The 20976-nt window shown below is 42.4% G+C and overlaps 1 protein-coding gene across 1 annotated transcript in view; it reads right to left on the reverse strand.

Annotated features, from left to right (window-relative positions):
• Window positions 1–1690: 1690 nt before the first annotated feature.
• nfatc1 (nuclear factor of activated T cells 1) overlaps window positions 1691–20976 on the reverse strand; it is a 49500-nt gene continuing 30214 nt past the window's right edge. The window contains exons 9-10 of the mRNA XM_085445398.1: window positions 17567–18184; window positions 1691–2993 (exon numbers count right to left, since the gene is read on the reverse strand). Of these exons, the coding sequence (XP_085301524.1) occupies window positions 2938–2993; window positions 17567–18184 (674 nt within the window). The 3' untranslated portion in view covers window positions 1691–2937. The remainder of the gene's footprint in view (window positions 2994–17566; window positions 18185–20976) is intronic.

Below are 20976 nucleotides of genomic sequence, written 5' to 3' on the forward strand. Positions count from 1 at the left end.
ACTAATGATTTCTTTTAGTCTTTTTTCTAACCTAAGGCGATGAGACAAATTGCCGCCTTTGTTGTGACAACACACATAATGTACATATAAAACTGCTGATTTCATTCCTACAGTAAAACTGAGACAACGCAGATCAAAGAGATGAAGGCTTATTTATTGACAAGTACACAAAATATGACAAAGGAGAGTTATGAGTTACTGACAAAGAGTAACCTTCTCCTCTGAAACATTTCAGTATGGCTTCTCTCATGCTCTTCAGTTACACAGATTAAGACTCATAAATACATATAAAACTGGGAACAAGTGTGCGAGCGCTGACAAATTAGCAGGTAAACCACAGTATGCAGTATGTAACCGTCTAAAACAAGCTGTATGATAAACGTGAATAAACGTTGAGCTCATGCTAAGAGAATAAATATGAAAATACAAAAACAAAAATGTGTGTATATTCGTATTGTTGTTCACCGCTGCAAAGTAATCTTTGGATTAGAGATATGACGGTGAATGTTTACATTCTCTCAGAGATTAATGCTACCTGCATGTTGCATAGCTTCCAGGGAGTAATAAAAGTCAAGCTTCATCAAAACTGAGATGATTTTTTTTAAAAAGTCGAACCAGTATTACTGCAGCTAACATTTTATTTGTTACTTTTCAAGTCTGTATGTATTCTTTTTTATTAAAAATGACTAAAAAAAGGTGTAAAAAGCAGTTAACGGCTGGGTTGGAGGAAATGACTTGTCAACTTAATGCAGTGGCTGAGCCAGACAAGTTTATGGGGTGGCCAGGCAGAAACAGATGACTATTTATTTTTCCAGCTTAGCATTTTTTTTTGTGTCACTTATCATTTGCTTATGCAGGCATGTAGTAGCACATTATGAGGGCTCATTTAACACTCAGTTACAATTAGAAAGTCTTATGCTGCTAAATTGAAGCTAAAGTTCATAAGATAATTACAATTTCAACTGATGGATGAGCTGTTAAAATGGTCATGGTGTTTACAAAAAAAGTTCTGCTAGAAAAATAGAGGTTACTAAATGTAACTCCAGTTCTGTGATTATTTGCATCCCTCTTAAACAAGCTGAGAGCCATTCAAAGAGAAGTATTCCACTTCCTATTAATGCTATTGCACAAAAACTGGTTCGCAGCCGGGCTTGCAACAGATAGTCATCAATGATTAGGATTCAGTGGATGGCTAAGATAATTATTTATACAAGCATGCTAGACAAAACCCCCATTTCTACTTTGCTTTTTGCTGATACAGTACCGATAATGGATGAAAGTATTGGGACACAGCTCTCAATCGTTCAGGTGTTTTCAGTCTCATTGCCACAGGTGTATGAAATTAAGCACCTAGCCATGCAGTCTGCCTTTGCAAACATTTGTGAATGAATGTGTTGTTCTAAAGAGCTCACTGAATTTGAGTGTGGTACTGTAAGGGGATGCCACTCTTACAAACAAGTCAGTTGCTTTCTTCCCTCCACAATCAACTATAAGTTGTATTACTGCAAAGTGGAGGTGTGTCAGACCACGTGAAGCTACAGAGCAGGTTTGCCGTGCATTCTGGGTACAAGTCGCCAATGCATAACTGCAGAGCTCCAAACCTCCTCTCACATTAACAGCACAAAAACTGTGTACCAGGAGTTTCGTGGTGTGGGTTTTAATGGCTGAGCAGCTCCTGTAAGTGTAATGTGTATGCCCAAATTGAAATAAAATGACACTCATGCTTTTTGGTTTTTCTGAAAGGAAACCAATTTTGCCCAAAACACTAGCCATTTGCTAGTTGTCTGTTAAGGATGTAAGTCAGGACGCCGCTGCTGCCCACTTCATGGCTGAAATCAATACAGCAGTTGCCATAATGTGTCAAATAGTGCTGACACACAGAAAGGTATTTAACTACAACATACAAATTGAACTACATCTATAGTCTGTCAGGAAAAACCTTTACCCTGCAAACTTTCACTTTTGGGATACGGCTTCAGTTCATCCAGGACTATCGCTAGTGCCATTTTTTTTGTTTATAGTTTTTCGAAGTCCTGGTTGGCTTCACCTTTGGCTGTCCTTGGCTCCACCCCTGCATTAATGAAACATTGACAGGAACTGCCACTAGTTTAGTGGATAAGTGCTTGTTGTTGGTTCTCTGCAAGAAAATTATGTCTGAACAGTATGATGATGGGGAAAAATCCAACTTTCCATTTCCAAAATGAAAGGCTGAACTCCAGACAGACATCACAGTATAACAGACAACATAGTTTGCTGACTACATGCAAGTTACGCTGCATGTACTCTATCTTCTTGCATTCGCCATAATCCCTTAATTGTCACTTTTGCCCACAGTATCCACTGTTCAGGAAAATGTAAGTTAAGTTGCCCCTAAAATATATTTAATTTGAAATTTTGAGGTTGAATATGTGAAGCCAAGGCCATGTCTTTTTGCTTCCAGTCAAAAAGGCACTTGTCTTTTAAATGGTTTCTCTGCAAAGCCAGATATGCAAACTGGAGCACTACACATCCAAATTTATATACAAATGACACAACTCATGGGCACCGACTCATTTACAAACCGCAGCCATACAAACAAAACCCCCAAAACAACAAAAAAACCCAAAGAAAACAACAACAACAAAGCAAATCTTGGTCCTCTAAAAGCACACTTTCTTGTAAAGGCTGGAAATGGCAGGTTTGGTTGCTACATACTTAACTTACATGTCAGTCATGTAATCTATACCTTGGATAGGTTCTATGTAACGTTATTATATATGAAAAACAAGGCACACGTTGGACCCTGATCATCTGGACAATACATTTAGAATTGTTCTCCTTGCGTTTCCTTTTGCTGCTTCCTGCATGCCTTAGTCCAAACATGTGGAGCATAATGTCAAATTCATTTGGTGCTTCCCTTTTTAAAAAAAAATTCCTGTCACTTGTGGTGACGGGAAACTACGCGTGGCTGTGGACGGAGATGCTCGACAAGTCGTTCCTGATGATCTCGTTTACTGCAAAAGGAAAAGAGAGAAAAGGATGATCAGGATTTCAGGTTTCCTCCAAAATACCTAAAAAGGCCCGTTCTAAGTCTCTTTTTCACTTCTTATTCAGTCCAAGCTTGAAACATTGATGCAATGTTTTTTTTTGGTCACTTTTCAGTTCTTTTCGCAGTTTTGTCTCGGAGTGTTTTCATCAAAGTGGGCAGTGTGTCACCTTTATGCACACAGTGTTAATTTGGCAGGGTTACTGCTCCTGAAGGGAATTATTCTGAACCTGAACCTAACAAAGAGGCTATAGTGCATTGATATAACCAAATAAAAACCAAGAAAAACAGTTGGTGCAGTAAAGTTCAGCACAAAAATGTCAACTGATAAACATTCATGATAAAACCTGATAAAGTCTTTAAAACACACGGATTAATTCTTGGCTCATTTTTATTATTACTTTTGAATTTCTAATGTTCATTTAATTCTTGCAGCAAGTTTGCATAAGATGAGCCTGAAATAGTTTCAGCAATCACACAAAAACAAACACTGACATTTTATAACATCTAACACACACAGAGTTTTCATTCATCTCAATTCAATATAGTGCCAAATCACACCAACAGCTTCCTAAAGGTGCTGCAACGTAAGAAGCTACGCAGTAACGGAGAAAACCCCCTACAATCAGACAATCTCCTTTAAGTAGCACTAGGAGACGCCTCCCAGGCTCAAAGGGGCACCTCCCCGAGCCTGGGTCTGCAGGAGGTTTCTTTCTGTTAGGAAGAAAATAAAGAGCATAGGGAGACAGGAAAAACACATGCAGCAGTGACATATAAACACCTGGGGAGGGAAAGGAGGAGGAGGAGGCGAGAGAAGAAGAAATGCTCAGTACATCACAGAGTATAACATGAAGCTCCCCAGCTGTCTGAGCCTATAGGAGCAAAGCTTCCAGCTCTATCTGTAAGCTTTATGAAAAAAAATGAAGGTTTTAATAAAGTTTTTGTTTTTTAAAGGCTTGGTCTAACTTTGCCTGTTCGCTGTTGGGTTCATCAAATACATGCATTTTTTAAAATGATGCCCTTATAAGGATAACTAGAGAGCCCAGAAAAAGTAAATGTGCTTAGTAAAACTTTGCTTTTCTCATTGCACAAGGCTATTATACACTTGTTAGTACATTTATAAGGTGCTATTTCTGCCAGTGTGAGCAAAACTCCTCTGAGCCATACAGAACCTGTTATTTCCTCTGAGTCAGTCTGATAGAATCACTTTACACTGGAGGTCCCCAGGCATTTTTTTATCAGGAGAGATGATGCAACATCCTGCTGCCTCCAGGTGCACTTGTTTATCTCTTTTTATCAGCTGTGTACAGATGGTGTGCCGTGTTCAAAGAGCAGCTACACAGTCTGACTGACTGTAGCTGCTACACAAGAAAAACCTATACGTACATATGAATGCACCGACATCAGTCATTTTTGGTTACTATAATTGATTGTGTTGTTTTTCGTCTGTCTTGATTTTTACTGTTCTTTAAACTGTGAATGTAAACACATTTATTACTTGGAAGTCAGTTTCTCCCTCATTAGTCTGCTGTTTACGGTTTAACCCAGTATCTAGGTTAAGCCCACGTCCGCTCCCCTTTCATAATGATGAGAAATGTGAGAGGGGAAGGGGAAGACCCCTGGATCTGGCCTGAAGAAACCAAGCCAGAGGGCTGAGAGAGGAATTCCCTCTGTCTGGCTGGTCAGAGCAGCAGCCTCCCCCCCCCAACGCACACACACAATGGAAGATGTTTTTTTTTCCTTCTTAAAACCATCTATTTTCATTGCAGGCAACAGAGCAGCTCTTTCCTCAGTGACCCAGCACTGGCACGGACACTTCCTACCAGAAATACCCCACACTTCCTATCGCAAAAATATAATGGGTTGCATGTGTTGCTCAATGTCAGCATACACACATACCCACCAAAAAGGAATCAGTGTGCGTGGGAGGCTGTCATGGTGAAAAACAAAATAATAAAAGTGTGTCATAATCACCTAAATGTGTGGATGCAAAACCTTCGTACCAAAACGCCAAAATCATCTAGATTCTCACCGAAGCTGTTTGCAATTACAGAGAGATACGTTACGCTCGTCTAGACATGAAGTAAATGTGCTTGGCTCGCTGACGGACTGCGATTAATAAAGGAACAATGAGATCTGTTTGGCATGTTTGATATCTACAGTACAGCAGCGGTAACTCCTGCTCGTAGCACAGAAACACATGGACACACTGAAGCTATTATGCAAATATGAGGCTGAGATTCACAGCAATGTGTCCTCATAAGAAACAAAGTCGGTGAAAGGCAAGGAGGCAAGGCAGCAGGTGCTTTAAATCACTTCCTGTCGACAAGCTTCCCCGGCATTATTAAAATGTAAAATTAGAGGTAAAATCTTCGCATTTCCTCTTCTTCTAGGTCAAAGGTATTTGATCTAATCTTTCACTTTTGTACCAAAATCATCTTGCAGACATTAAACAGAAGGCTGCAAAGGAACCTTTTAGGTTTTAGCTGCATGCTGATGAACGGGGCTGAAATGATTTGCCAGTTAATGAATTAGCGGATCCATAAAAATGAAAATACACACACTTTATTAAGAACATCTGTTCTGCTGCTCATTAACACAAATAACTAATCAGCCAGTCAAACAGAAACTCAACTCAGTGCATTTAGGCATGTGGTCAGGATGACGTGCTGAAGTTCAAATAATAAATCAAGGCATTTTTCTTCACTCAGAATATTGCTGACTACAACTTTTCAAATTTAAGGATTTTCTACTTATCCTTGAAAATTGAACCATTTGTCAGACCTGCTTGGCATCGTGAAAATTATGACTGCGGCGGCAACAATTTAAATCAACGACATAGCCGAACATTGCGCAATAACAGCAGCACAGTTTTGGTGCTTAAACAACGTTGACAAGTTGATCACCTCAGCAAATGTAGGAAAAAGACTGGAAAATAAACCTACAGCTAATCATCGGCTACTTTTATTCGTGCTTCATTTGAAATTCGTTGCAAAGCCTCTAATGATTCATCAGTGCAAACCGGCAGTGACTTCTTGTGCAGTGGACTCCATCTTGCAGCTGAGGTCATGAAATCGTCTTGAAGGAGGCTTGACTTGGCTGCACGCAATCTAAACTCTCCAGAATTTAGCTTCAGGTTCTGTTGTTGTAACAGTAGAATCAGAACGGTCTGTTCTTGTGTGCATATGGTAAGGCGAGATGCTTTTGGCGTGCGTCACCAGGACAGCGTACTGCCACCACTCATGCGAATGTGAGACCGGTGTTACCAGAAGACATACTTGAACCTGAAGAAATAAACTCCCAAACCCTCATCTCCACCCTCCTACAGTCTGTCGCTCCACCGCCATGTGTGCTCTCCTGGCCCGACTGAACCGACTGACCTCCTCTCCTCTATTTGATCTGGCTTTGACCTTCTGTGCATCTGGAGGTGGAAGGATATAACAGCCGAGTTCAGGGCTCAGGGGCACGTTATTACACCGACTTCTCAACGCGCGCGTCGAGCCAGGCCGCCGGCTGTAAATTTAGGACATCAAGACATCGTCAGGCCTCCACATCATGTCATCACCTGTCCGGTAACTATCCAAATCATGGATGAATTATGCCGTGCAGATGTTTTTCTTACGCATCATCATGCGCCACATCTGGCTCAATGGCTTTCACATGAGACTGAAACAGTAAAAAAGACATAATTCAGTTTATTCTGATATGAAACAAAGGAAGGGCAGGCAGGCAGTAAAAATTTATCTTTTGCCTCAGTGAGGCCACGGCATGTACTGTTTATGTGCCTGTTACCATGGCCTACTTTTCGTTGTGGTGTCACATTTGATGTGGAGGGTCTAATTGAAAGAAAAAATAAAGTCAATCTATCGATCTCTAAGTGTGTTTACAACAAAGCTCTAAAAATAGGCCCAGCACTAGTGTGACATCTGTGTCATGTGGGTCACATTGATTTGCTTAAGAGAGCTGAGCGACAGAGACGCTTCAAACAAGTCCACAAACACACAGAGACGCATGGTAACATCTGCCCTTATTTTATTTCACAAAAGGAAATAAATATGTGGTTTTGATCAAAACTTTGAGGGAACTAAATTTGTTTTTACGCCATAATCTGGAAAGGGAGGTTGCTAAACAAGATTTTCGTGGAAGAATCAAAGAAATTGAATTGAAGCATTATAGTGGTTAATATATTTGATATGTTGGTCTATTAAAGATAGCCTGTAGCAGTATGGGCATATACTCATCAGTGCATTGACTGTGGGTTATTTGCAGCAGAGTAAGTTAACAACGGGGCAGACAGGGTTACCGAGTGAAACTCACGGCAGCTTGTGAAATAAGTTTTCTCGGGTGGAAAAGGCCAATTTTCTGCTCTGCATTGAAAGGAGGATTTCAAGTTAGGGATTTCTTTGTAAGGTGGGGGACACAAACTGATGGTTTGGTCACCTTTACTATTGTTCGTCCCTCACCTATGGACTTAAACTGTGAATAGTGTACGACTAGAAACCAGGAGTGATTAAGGAGCAGCTGAAATGAGTGACTAATTCATTCATTCATTCACGAGGGGTTGTTCTCTAACAGAGTATGTTGAGGTGGTTCAAGAATCTGATTAGAATGAATCTTGGATGCCTTCTAGGTGAGATGTTTTGAGATTCTCCAACTAGGAGACAAGCCCAAGACAAATCCAGGACACGATGGACGGATTATGTCTGCCAACTGACTTTGAAAGGCCTCGATTTTCCCTGTAGCAGCTGAAGGAGGAGCTATGGGGAGGAGCGTCTGGGTCCTAACAAATGCCAAAACATGCTCTGACTAACTGACAACAGCAGGCCCGGCTCGAGTGTCTAAAAAGAATATCAGCTGACATATTGATGGATCATTTTTGGGTTCCAAAAATCAATATAGGCACTAGCATCAGCCACAACTTGGAGTATTGGGCAGGCTCTAAAATAAACACGAGCTCTGTTCAGTAGCTGCCTTGAGGCTTTCAGTCTTATCACATGTTCATTATCAGCAGATGCTGCTTTGGTTCAGTCGTCACTGAATTACTCAAGTTTTCATTTTTCAAATTTTCACATGACAACAACTTAATCTTTTGATTAAGATCAGGAGTTTATTTTAAATAATAAATACTTTTACCGGCATGTTCATGCATCTAACTCTAACCCAAACTCAAAGATAATCATCAATATGAATATGATTTAACGGAAGATACTGAGGCAATTTTTATCAAGCGTTACATCTGCTGTAGAGCGTGGATGTTGGGGTTTGATATGAAGTAATCCAGGAACTGGTTTCCTCTCCCATGGTGGCTGACAGCAGCTGGATCGGACTGATATAGCCCGGCTCTCCAACCAGGAAACCCCAAGGAACTCCCAAACAATTAGCAGGACAGCGCTGTTTGCCTCATTAAAGGCTGGAAGCTGCCAACACGAACCAGCCTGTAATAATACAAGGCTACAGACGAGGCGATCCGGCAGCGAGATATCCAGCAGCCTCGCTGAACGAAGGGAATACGTCAGCTTGGAGAGTTGCGCTGATACAATGAGAAAAAAAAAGTTGGGGGGCAGAAAACACCACGAACCCTCCCCCAGTTTACTGCCACGTCAAATCCAGGCCACAAGCCACAAGATGTTCTTGGCCCACATTATGAGGCTCCTACTGGGTTACTGCAAGTCAGTCCCACAGAGCGGTTCTTTAGTTCACCACAGATTCAGCCAAGTTTTTCTTTTAAACTCAGGTATTATTTAAAAATGTCTGAACAATAGATTACTGGAAACTTTTTATGTCTAAATAAAATAGAATTACAGAAAGGGAGAGGAAACCGTGATCTTGTATTTATATCCTTTGTCAAATTTTGGTTGTCGACATTTTCGCCAAATGTTGTTAGTTCAAATGTGGAATCGTCTTTAGCCATGCCAGCAGCAGCCTCGGAGGACGCCAGAGCCGCTCTGTCGGTCTGTCCAGACTGAAATATCTCAAGAGCTCTTGGACAGATCGCCTGTAGATTTCTTGCAGGCAGTTATGGCCCTCGTAGGAAGAGTCTAACAGACTCCGGCGATGGCCTGACTTTTTATCTACTGTCACCGTGAGGTTGATATTTTTGTTTTTTAGTGAAAATGTCTCAGGAAGGAGGAGATTGATGCTATCGAGGTGAATTTTAATAACATGGTGATCTCTCACCATGTTCTCTGATGACTCTGCAATAGTCGGCCTCATCACTGATGGGACGACAAGGAGTACAGAGGTCTGACCCAAACTGTATATAGTATTTTATTTTATTCTATTCTGTACAGTTGTGTACTGTATTTATTCTTATTGTATTCTAATTTTTGCCTCATAACTTTTGCACTGTCCACTTCCTGCTGTGACAAAACAAATTTCCCACGTGTGGGACTAATAAAGGTTATCTTATCTTATCTTATCTTATCCAGCAAAGTCACAAAGATTCGTTTTTCTGGTATCTAAATCCAAGTATCTGTAAAACCAATAACATTCCTCTAAACCTCAGCTGCACTTTGCATTTAGTGCCGATCAATAAATGTTAGTTTGTCTCTGCACACGAGACAGAAAAAAGGTTGGATTCATCTTTCAGTATAACTTAGGCAAAGGAGAGAAAAAGCAATTACAGCAGCAAATAGACTGCATTCATACAGTGCTTTAACCTAAAAGCTCATCAAAAGGACACATATGTAAATCCAGTGTCTTTTACACTGTAGCTTCAATGCTTCTTCTGTCACACACACTGATTCCCAGCAACTTTTTAGACCGTAAAGACCGCCTCTTCAATTATAACTGCCCTACCAAATTCGTAAAGTAGTCTCTACATCTATTTTCACTCGTCTCCATCACCTCAGGCAGGTATTCAGTGCATAGAATCACCTGGTAATCTAATAAACTGTTTCTGGACTGCAGAAGGACACCAGGGCACTCACTCCACACGACGAGGAAAGGTGCAGTTTTGCAGGCGACAGTATTAACCGCTGCACCAAACTTTACATAATTAAGATAAATCTTTACCCTGGGACTTTTCCACTGCATTACAGCATATTTTGTGTGTGCTTTTTATTGAGTTTAATGATGCACCAGTAAATGAGCAATGAGTAACACATGGCAGATGTGAATATTGGTGAATAGAGCACAAACAAATAAAAAGAAAGCTAACAATTCCTTCTAAACATAATAAAATTTGTAAAACTGCCTTTTACTGTATAAAATCTGAGTGATTTAACAGAGTCAGGTATGACTCACAGATTTATTCCAAAATATTTTTCCTCTGATAGCCTAAATCTCTGGTCATCAATTGTACATTTCTGACATCTAACAAGCCACAACACGCCATAAAAAGCATTTCATAATGCGCTGGCTCACATCGGGCTCAAATGCTTTGCTCGTGTTACCTCACCACTGACAAAAGTGTTGGACACACTACTGTGCAGTATAACGTATGGCTTTCGCCACCTCATCCAGACTCATTCTGAGCTAAAGGGAAGCATGCAAACCTCTCCAGTCAGCAAGTTTTATAGCAGTGTGGCAGACCTCCATCTCCCTCAGCAGCACCCTGCAGCCTATACTGTACCTTTGGCTCCAGACTACGCGAGTCAGACTTTCCACGAACAGATATGTTTGTGGCCTCTCGGGGGACGGTGTGAAAAAATGCGCAGCAGAGGGGGGTCCTGATGAATATTAGAGGCTGTGCAAACACGGATAACAAGACGAAAACAGTACCAGTGGAAGAGGGAGACGAAAACCACCTGTGCCACTTGCAGTTAAAAATGAAGCATAGTGTGGCTGTTTAACAGGATAAGTGTTTTAAATTTCTGTGAAATTAAATCAAATTGAGCAAAGACTACTCATTACATACTAAAAAAAATAAAATCTACCCGCGATCATATTTCAGAAAGGACTCTGTATGAGCAAAAAAGCCTCAGATACGGATGTCTGTGGTTTAACAAGCACGCTCGACATCACACCTGAGCGAGGCCGTAAAGCTGTATCAAACCATGCCAAAGGTTTAATGAAGTGAGAAGCCACAATAACGAAGGAATGTTTAGCAAAATTTCCCTCAATTTGCCAGCGAAAACACGTCTAACAAGGATACCCTTCAGGAATATCCATTATGACTGTGATGGCGTAGTTAAATACTTTGATTTCATTAACTACACCTGGCTGGAACGTTAGAACCTGAAAAAAAGCACATTAACAAATCAAATCTGGAGCTCCAGCCTGCCAAATATTACCGCAGACGGGGTAAAGAAGTGATAATGTATTTATCCAGACTGTTCGGAGGAAGTGGCATGAGAACAGTCTGAGTGCCGCAATCTGAGGCCCAACAACAGCATCTCACTCTCCATCATCACAAAGCTCGGCCAGACGATTCAGCGGGGGCTCTGGTGATGGATCAAAGCTGCGCTGCGCCGTCTGCTGATAGCTGCTGGTTAGTGTTTCTTCATCTACTGAACTCTTTCCGCTGTGGACCTTACACACAGCCACAAACTGGGGTTTTTTTCTGCCCCGAGGAAGATCACTTATCCAATTTATTTCCAATCACCACAATGCAGCGCACAAAGCCCCCAAAACCTCAGTGGTGAGCGCAGAGGGCCAGAGCAGTGAGATCACAGAGTTAGTGCTACTAAAATCCTGCCTTCTGTGACATAAATAAAGGGCGATGCAAAAAGGGCATTTATTTTTTCAGTGAGGTTTGAGCCGAATCGTCTTATTCTGTGTTTAAAGTCAATTATATCAAATTCTAGACCACCAGAGCTTAGGCAGCGAAGAAAGAAATACTTTAAAGCATTGCAACAGCAGTGATAAAGATCTTGGCACACCGTCTCGTCACTCCCACTACCATCTACTGCCTCAGCAGGCTGTAACTGACACAAGCTGTAACAGTGCGGAAGTACTGCCCAAAGTGAGAATTTAAATATTTCTTTCATAATTTCGACGCTGATACGTGGATCTGAAATTTGGATTTCTTTTATTTTTGGTAGACATATAAGCAGGATGTTTTGTAGTGGACATAAAAACTTATTACACTTCAGTTTTGTACTGATTACCCAAAGAAAAATAGCTGGGTTTGGCTAAATGTATCTGTGGGGCCATTGGTGGATGTTTTTTGGGCTGTACTGAGGATTGACAAAGTGCAGTTTTACACCACGTGAGGGGACCTTGAGAAGAAGCCAGTGCATGTCAGTGATTGCATGCAGTAGCACGCTGCTGCAGTGGACAGCTCTACTGCCTTTCTGTGTTGACTATACATGCTGTCTGTGTGGCTGTATGGATTTCCTCTGGGGTAGACGTGTCCTGTGATGGACTAACACCCTGTCTGGGGTGTACCCTATGACAGCTGTGATTGACTCAAACACCCCTGCCACCATAAGTTGGCTAATCGGTTAAGTAAATGAATGTAAGAATGTCACTCTGAATATACTCCCAGATAAGTGGGGACTTCCAGTTCAGTGCAGTTCAGAGCACATTGCAAAATTAAGCTCGTGTAACAGAAACGTGGTTATAAAGGCCACGTGCCGAAAAGGCTTAAGTGCATTTTTACTGTGATGTGAACTAATAATAGAAGATTTTTGTCCTGATGTTGTCTGTTGCAAAGCTCTTTGGCTGAGAAATAAGGGATTAAAGGAATTCAAGCAACTCAGAGGCTAACAGAGACGTTCTTGTAAGTCAGCTGTGTGTAGACCATCAAATGCAGATTTGGCTTAAACAGAGATCAATATAGTTAATTGTGAAGAGGAAGAAGCATAAAAAAAATCCATCACAGATTAAAAAAAGCACTAACAATGGCTGCTGTTGATCATTGTCATTATTTTTAACACTGTTTCACTTCGCTACAAAAATGTTCTTTGTCTCGTATGACTTCTACCTTCTCTGCAGCTAAGCTAAGGCCCCAGTCACGCTAGAGGAAAAACAGGTCAGCAAAATGAAAAATAATACAAATAAACAAATAAACATCAATAAAATAAAATGCTTCCAATCATGTGGGACTGATTGGAAATAGCTGCACTGACAAACTGATCAGATGCGTGCAGCATCCTTGTCCTCTGGTTGACCAATTGTTTTGTCACAAGGCGATTGCATGCAAGGTTGTGTGGAAGGAGGCAACCCGTCTCTCTCAGAATCAGAATCAGAATCAGAATCAGAATGGGGTTTATTGCCAAATGTTGAGCAGGTTTACAACATTAGGAAATTGCTGCGGTGCTTCAGTGCAAACATGCTGTCATAAATAGCACTTAAATAGACATGGAAAAAAATAAAAGTAGGGATAAGAATTAAAAGTGCTACGTGGAAAGATATGTGCATGAGATATACATGAGATATATACATGAGAATAAGAATTATGAGTGCTACGTAGAAAGATATATACATGAGTGCAGGTGGTGATCAGTGCCAAACATAGAATGATGCAGTGACACAGCGTAGGGTCATGTGTTAGTGGCGGGTACAGTCATATGGTTATTGTTCATGTGTCCAACAGCAGAGGGGAAGAAACTGTTCTTATGGCGAGAGGCTCTGGTGCGAATGGACCGGAGCCTCCTGCCTGAGGGGAGCAGGTCAAACAGACTGTGTCCAGGGTGAGAAGGGTCAGCTGAGATCCGAGCTGCACGCCGCAATGTCCTGGAGGTGTACAGGTCCTGCAGAGATGGGAGTCTGCAGCCAATCACCTTCTCAGCAGAGCGCACAACACGCTGCAGTCTCTGTTTGTCCCTGATAGTGGCTCCAGCGTACCACACGGTGATGGAGGAGGTGAGGATGGACTCGATGATTGCAGTGTAGAACTGCATCATCGTCCGTGTTGGCAGGTTGAATTTCTTCAGCTGCCTCAGGAAGTACATTCTCTGCTGGGCTTTCTTGATGACGGAGGTGATGGTGGGCTCCCACTTCAGGTCCTGGGTGATGGTGGTACCCAGGAAGCGGAGTGAGTCCACAGAGGTGATGGGGGTGTCAGTCAGGATGATGGGGGGGAGTGGAGCTGTGTGCTTCCTGAAGTCCACAATAATCTCCACTGTCTTCTGGGCATTCAGCACCAGGTTGTTGTGGCTGCACCAGGACACCAGACGTTCAACCTCCCTCCTGTAGGCAGACTCGTCCCCGTCCGAGATGAGTCCAATAACGGTGGTGTCATCTGCAAACTTGATTAGCTTGACAGACTGGTGGGTGGAGGTGCAGCAGTTGGTGTACAGGGAGAAGAGCAGAGGAGAAAGAACACAGCCCTGAGGGGAGCCGGTGCTGATGGTCCGGGAGTCCGAGACATTCTTTCCCAGCCTCACATGCTGCTTCCTGTCCGTCAGGAAGTCAGTGATCCACCGGCAGATGGGATCAGGCACATTCATCTGGGAAAGCTTGTCTCGGAGATGGTCTGGGAGGATGGTGTTGAAGGCAGAGCTGAAGTCCACAAACAGGATCCTGGCGTAGGTTCCTGGGGAGTCCAGATGCTGCAGGATGAAGTGTAGGGCCATGTTGATGGCGTCGTCTACAGACCTGTTGGCTCTATATGCAAACTGCAGGGGGTCCAGGAGGGGGGCCGTGAGGGTCCTGAGATGGGAGAGAACTAGGCGCTCAAAAGACTTCATGACCACAGATGTCAGAGCCACGGGTCTGTAGTCATTTAGTCCAGTGATCCTAGGTTTCTTGGGGACAGGGATTATGGTGGAGGACTTGAAGCAGGCAGGCACATGACATGCCTGCAGTGAGGAGTTGAAAATGCCAGAAAACACTGGGGCCAGCTCGTTTGCACAGCTCTCTGACTCATTCCGACTGCAATCAAATGCAGGCAAAGGTCTGCAATTAATCGCCATCAACTCTATAAATGGCAGACAAAATGCCAACTCACTGACTCAGTCGGAGTCAATCTGCGGCTGTGAGAAGCTGCTCTGCTCAGTCATTTATTTCTCCAAGTGAGGACACAGAGTAAGGAATCACACAAGCCTAAGTTACTGAGGTTTGTGGTGGAAAATTTACTGTAAATTGTGCTAAACACTGAAAAGAAGGCTTTATTTTGCCCCCGATATGTGTGTGAGAGTTACCGGTGGTTATTTATTTGGAATAAAAGACAGAGATGTTATCAGAACAAGTACGTAATTGGCACGGCTGGATGGTTCAAAGTTGTGGGCGCAGCTCCAAAACTCTTTACTCAGTGCTGACTCGGAGTGTTTAGAGCCGAGGCACACGTATTCCTGCTCTGCAGTAATGCTGGGATTTTACTGAAATAGAGCAGAACTGAGCTGAACTTAACGGAGCATTGGAAGGAGGCAGGAACAAGGATACATCTGGTTTTCCTTTTTATACTGAACAGAGGAGGTTTCCACACTGAGACCCGCACACACAGCAGCGTTCGTGTTTCTTTATCTTACTTTACTTGATAGGCGGTATTACAAATGTCAGAAAGAACTCAGTTATTAATTGATCTGTTAGAATATTGTCAGAATGTTACAGTGTGCTAAGTTCGTTAAATTAATATTAATATTCCCAATCTCACAGTTTCCTCTTCAAAAACTCAAAGTTAAAAGCTGAATGAAACCTCCTATCTACTGCCCCTTAACCTAAACATTTAATTTGAAATAATGTCAAAATGCAACAGCACAAAATGCTGCCAGTTTACGAAATATTACACTGAGAAAATTCCTCAGAAACCAGTTTGCTTTGATGAGGGATTTGTTTCTGTTTACCCTGTACAGGAAAGGAGGCATCTTGTTCTATTTACTGAAATCAGCAGCAGACTTTCTGACTTTTAGACCTAACAAATATGTGAAAATCACTCGTAACATGTAACGTGTTTTAAGTTGCTCTAAATGTGAGTGATGCGGCGGTGAGGTTAGGGTTGAGCTTTTCATTCAAGGGTGTGGCTGCTCCTCTCCATCGGCCAGTGACAGGAGCGACAGTAGCAGATGCATAACCAGCAAATGTATGCGTAACATATTAAAGCTTTGTAATAAAGCACCTTATCTCTGGATAAATCCCACGCTCCACCTGAGTCTCAGTTCTCAGGACCTCACATGGCCGCCAACAATTTCTAACAGAAGATTTCACCCTTATATCATAAACATTCATTCTTCAGCCTCACTCTTGTCAGAGAGAGAAACATGAGTAAAACCTGCGCTTACAGCGAGTACAACATTCACTCCCTGAGCTTCTGGTAGAGTGCTGGTCATTAATGAAATTTACTTACAGCATCTGTTTGTTTACAAGTTTATAAATGTGCCTCATTTGGATCAGGCCCAAGTTGTTACTGAGAGTCATGCCTGATGTGTGGATTCTGCTCAGTCTGCAACAAATGTTTCTGGCAAAACTTCACCTACTTCCAAGATGCATGGAGAAGACAAAGATCTGATGACATGAAGACTCCACGACACTTAAAGTATTAGGGAACAGCTTTATTAAGCTATTCCCTAATACGGTGGAGTGTGTCGGTGGAGTCTTCACATCATCAGATTCTGCTCAGCCCACTGTTGTTGAGTCCACCTCGGCAGTGTTGCAACAGATTTGAGATTTACCACAGTTAACTGTAAACAGATTGCATGTAAGTGCCAACTTGACCCTGTTAATTAAAAAAATGATTGAAGCAGACTGTCACCGCCTTATTGCCAATTTATCCCCATTTTATCGCTGTTCTGATACACCAATGCTGCTTTGAAGAGTGAAACTGACTGGGAGTCATCACAGACCAGTTCCCCATCCCTGACCACTTCAAGCAGGGCCATTACAAGTTGATTGCACATGGTCACTATAACTTTGATCGCGTTGCGGTTTCAACCACTGTTTTTGCTAGTGCGACTGTAGCTTAAGCTACCGGTAATAGAATAAAAGCAAAGCTAAACGAGTACACACACACACATGTTGCTGGTTGTGCCACATATTTTTGACTGCATGCATCTTAGGCATGTAGATCTGAGTCTGAAAAGCTCTAATTAACACACAGAGACTACCAGTCATTTTTTGAAACACATTCTGGATCTTGGGTGTAGCGCTACACTATAAGTTTTATTACTGAAGCTCAAATGTTTTATTTCAACAACCTATAAGACAAAGAAGGTGTAGTCAGTGCACTGTAGATGTGCTTGGAGGATTTTGTGCTTCCAGGTTTCCATGCTAGTAGTTTCCCACGCTTCCCCTCTCCTTACTATGATAAAACCCTAAATCCTCCACTTGCTATGACTTTGTATTTACCAAAGACAAATGAGATCAATCTTATCTCTTAAGTCTCAGCAACAAAGCAAACAAACATTTTCCACAAATGTTTAACTGTTCTTTTAAATGACTATGAGTCAGAGGATTTCCACACAAAAAAAAGAGGAAAAAACTTCTAAGTTGTGATTTGATGGCCAAAAATTTCCTGGCAAAAGTGATAAGTGAGTCATATGATAATCAAAAATGCTATCAGTGCCTGGAGATAGTACGGTCGTTTTGTGCTGGAGGGTAATAAAAACCATATTGTTTCATCAATTAGGGGGCTCGATGGGGATTTCGCTCTATAATTTTTTCCATGCAGTGGATTAGAAGTATTTAAATTCTGTCTTGTAAAAGTAAAAAAAGTCTCACCATCATCAAGGTACATCTGGTCCAGCTCTTGTGGTTCTTGTTTGATGCTGACAGCCAGTGGCGAGGGACTGCCATCCTCCTGCAGGGAAGAGCGAGCCCTCTCTGGCACTTTGGGGTGCTGCTGAGCGGCTGGGCTTGTGCTGCCGCTCACCGGCTGCGCTGGTGTCATGCAGTGGGTTGGAGAAAAGGGGGCGTCAGTCGGGCTGGAGGCCTGCGAGGTTGGGGAGGAGGAGCAGCTGCTGGGCGAGTAGAGGTTGGGTGGCTGGTAGCGCCCGGGAGTCTCCTGAATGATAGAGACGTGCGGGATCGGGGACTGCGAGCCCGGCTGTTGGACGGCCGGGCTCGCAGGGAGGCATTTTGAGAAGGGTGAGGGTGGGAGATCGTGCTGTTTAGGGCTGGTGCTCGGAGGTGAGGAGGAGGAGGGCTTGGCTGCAAGTTTCTGCTGGCTGGCTGAATAAGGCCCGCCAACAACACATGGCCTGAGGTCAGAGGTCATCATCGGGGCCATGACTTGTGAGGGGTAATATGGCTTTGGGAGTAAGGACAAGCCAGGGCCATGTTGGGTGCACATCAGAGGAGCATCATAGTCATCGCGAGGCTCCGTCTTTATTGTTGGAACTGAAGGAAAACAGAAGGAAAAGCTAAATGAGTAAACACATATTCCAACCATCCTGCAAGTGTGAGTGAGCGAGTGAGTTAGTGAGTGGGTTTGTGGCTAGGATACACACTGCCAAACAAACACTCTCATCAATGAGTCTCTGTGTTAGGGCCTGAGCTCCCCCACCCAACAGAAAACATTCACAAAAGTAGAAAAAAGAAGTAAAAAAAGGGATGAGTCATCAACACGAGAAAAATCTGGCTGCTTCTATAATAAAAAGCCCTGTTTTCTTTGGATCCTGTTCTGGTGCTAATATCCACTACAGTACATGTGCGATATGATATATGTTGCAGCAGCAGCAGCAGCTTCGTGCTCAGCAGGGTTCAGTAATTTCAAAGAAAATTACTGCCTCCTCACCGAGACAAAGCAAGAGTTTAACTGAACGCAAACACATGAAATTGGGTCTTTGGGGTGTCGGAGGATTGCGGAGGACCAACGCTGAGTTCAAATGAGCCACGTCTTGTTTTCAGTCGCTGTCATCTTGGCCATCCGTCCAGATTTCACAGCGAAACATATTGGACACAAAGTTTCAAAATGCGGGCCATCAATCAGCTGCAGCCAATGACACCACATCAATCTTATATAACAAGCGTTTCAGTGCGGTTACAAGCACACGACAGCACAGCTTTGACCCTGAACTGCATCACTGCATCATCAAACTGGATCTACTTCTTCTACTTTTTTTCTGCCGAGCATATTTTAGATCATAATATGAAGCATGTGCTTGAAATAGAAGCTGAAATACTTAATAACCCATGCTTTATTCTTCTTGTTCTTGTCACGCTTGTTTGATTTGCCGACTGTCTACTGATTTTATGTAATTCTGCATCTTTCTCGGGGATGTCTCTTTAAAAAGATATTTTTAATCTTAGAGGGAGTTCCCGAGCTAAATAAAAAGGCTAATTAGATTAAAAGGAGTGAAACTAGGACGTGTCATGCATGGTGAAGCCTCGCCTGTCAACAACTGTAAAAGAGGAACTGCAATGAGATAGTTACACAAACCGCACGACTAAAATAGCAAACGCACCCCTATTTTGGGTCTGTTTGGAGGAAGTGTGTCTGCCTGCTTGTGGAGGGTAGATGCATGCATGTGCAAAGAAGGGTGCAGAAGAAGTGCAAATAGTTTGTTTTGCCAGAAAAGAGAGCCTGCCCTTGGGTTTCCGGAGTGAGAAGATCAACCATGTGTACTACGTGTCCCAAAATAAATCTGTTGTTTTTGTGTGAGCTGTTGAAACACCTGCTGTTGATGAAAAAAAGAGAAAAAGGTACAGATGTGATTTCTTCAAAACAGAAGCAAAGAACCTGAGGCGTAAATCAGAGCGGAACAAAACGATTTACAGATTTCTTTAATTGATTATTTCGCTTAAACGCATCAAATTTAGAAACGTGATTGAAAAAAAAAATCACGCGCATTTTGAATTTGACGTCAGCAATGCATTTAAAAATGTTGGAGGACGACAAAAGACTGGAAAAGGGTTGTAATGCTAAAAAAAGCTCTACACAGCCCACAACATGTTAGCGATGTGTAAAAACTGCTTTTCAAAATATAGATACTGTGAAAGACTACATGAGAATAAGCTTTTCAATCTAAACCTTTCATCACCTGCGTTCATACTAACATCAAATGATCCAAAGAATCTGTAGAAAACTCCAGATTTCAGTCAAAGACGATGCTGAAAACAACGCCAAATAGTGAATGGTTGTGATCGTCAGGTCAGATGTGAAGAACAGATATAAAAAAAAAAAACCATAAATGCTGCTGCCTTCTCTTTTTAGATTAACTTGGGTGAAGGGGAAAACTTCAAAATCTTAGGTTGTTTTTGGAAAACACTGACACAATACCCTTCAAGGATCAGTGATGACATCGAGGGTCGATCTTATTCGCACGTCTGTGAAGGCTTCATTAATGCTACATCATTTAACTGTCAGCCTGCTCACGTTACAATGGCACAACTCCATAGCAAAAGAGTGCGGGTACCAAACTGGTGCTCATCCAGTCCTAGTTTGGCATTTGGCGCTTTATGAAACAAAAAACAATGACAAAGACCTGAGGCGAAAATCCCATATTTAGGAAAAATGGGGAACTTTTACTTTCAAAAGTGCAGCAAAGACCTCCCTCAGTCCTCCTTTTCTTAAACAAATTGCTGTAATCAAATTCAAAACGAGTATTTTTTTTAGCAAACAATAAAACAATTGAGCCTCAACATCTGAAAGGTTGTCTTTGTATTATTTTCAATTAACCATCAGGCTGAAAAGATTGGGAAATGACTGCATTCTGTCCAGACATCTCATTGAGGAACTGAGGCCTTGATCATTTTTTCCAGCTGTGTTTTTACTCAGTCTGTCCATTTGTTTAAACTTTCTCAATGATTTTCTCCCTTTCTAGAAGACTGGCAGATTATATTGTTCAGCCTGCTGGCTTGCTGCCTTAAAAGCTTTCACCTTCTAGGAGACACTGACCACACTTGCTGTCCCACAGTCTGTCCACTCCCTTACACTCTGCAGCCCGAGGACAATGCTCCACTTTCACGGCGGGGCAATCCGTCGCCCACGTACAGGGCCGGGCCAGTTCAGCTGAATCGCAGCTTTGAACCACCCACTGGATTTTCACTCCAAGCCTGGAGTGCAATTAGCAGTGGTTTTTACATTTCAGTTGGTGGGTCAATGTTTATATTTAGCTTGGCAAAAGGCTCTCTATTCAAATAACATGTTTTTCCCATGCCCCTTTCCCCACCCTCGTGTGTCCAGTTGC

Source organism: Copadichromis virginalis, linkage group LG22, assembly GCF_057382275.1.
Source record: "Copadichromis virginalis isolate Kocher_CV1m ecotype Utaka linkage group LG22, C_Virginalis_male_GT1.1, whole genome shotgun sequence".
NCBI lineage: Eukaryota > Metazoa > Chordata > Actinopteri > Cichliformes > Cichlidae > Copadichromis > Copadichromis virginalis.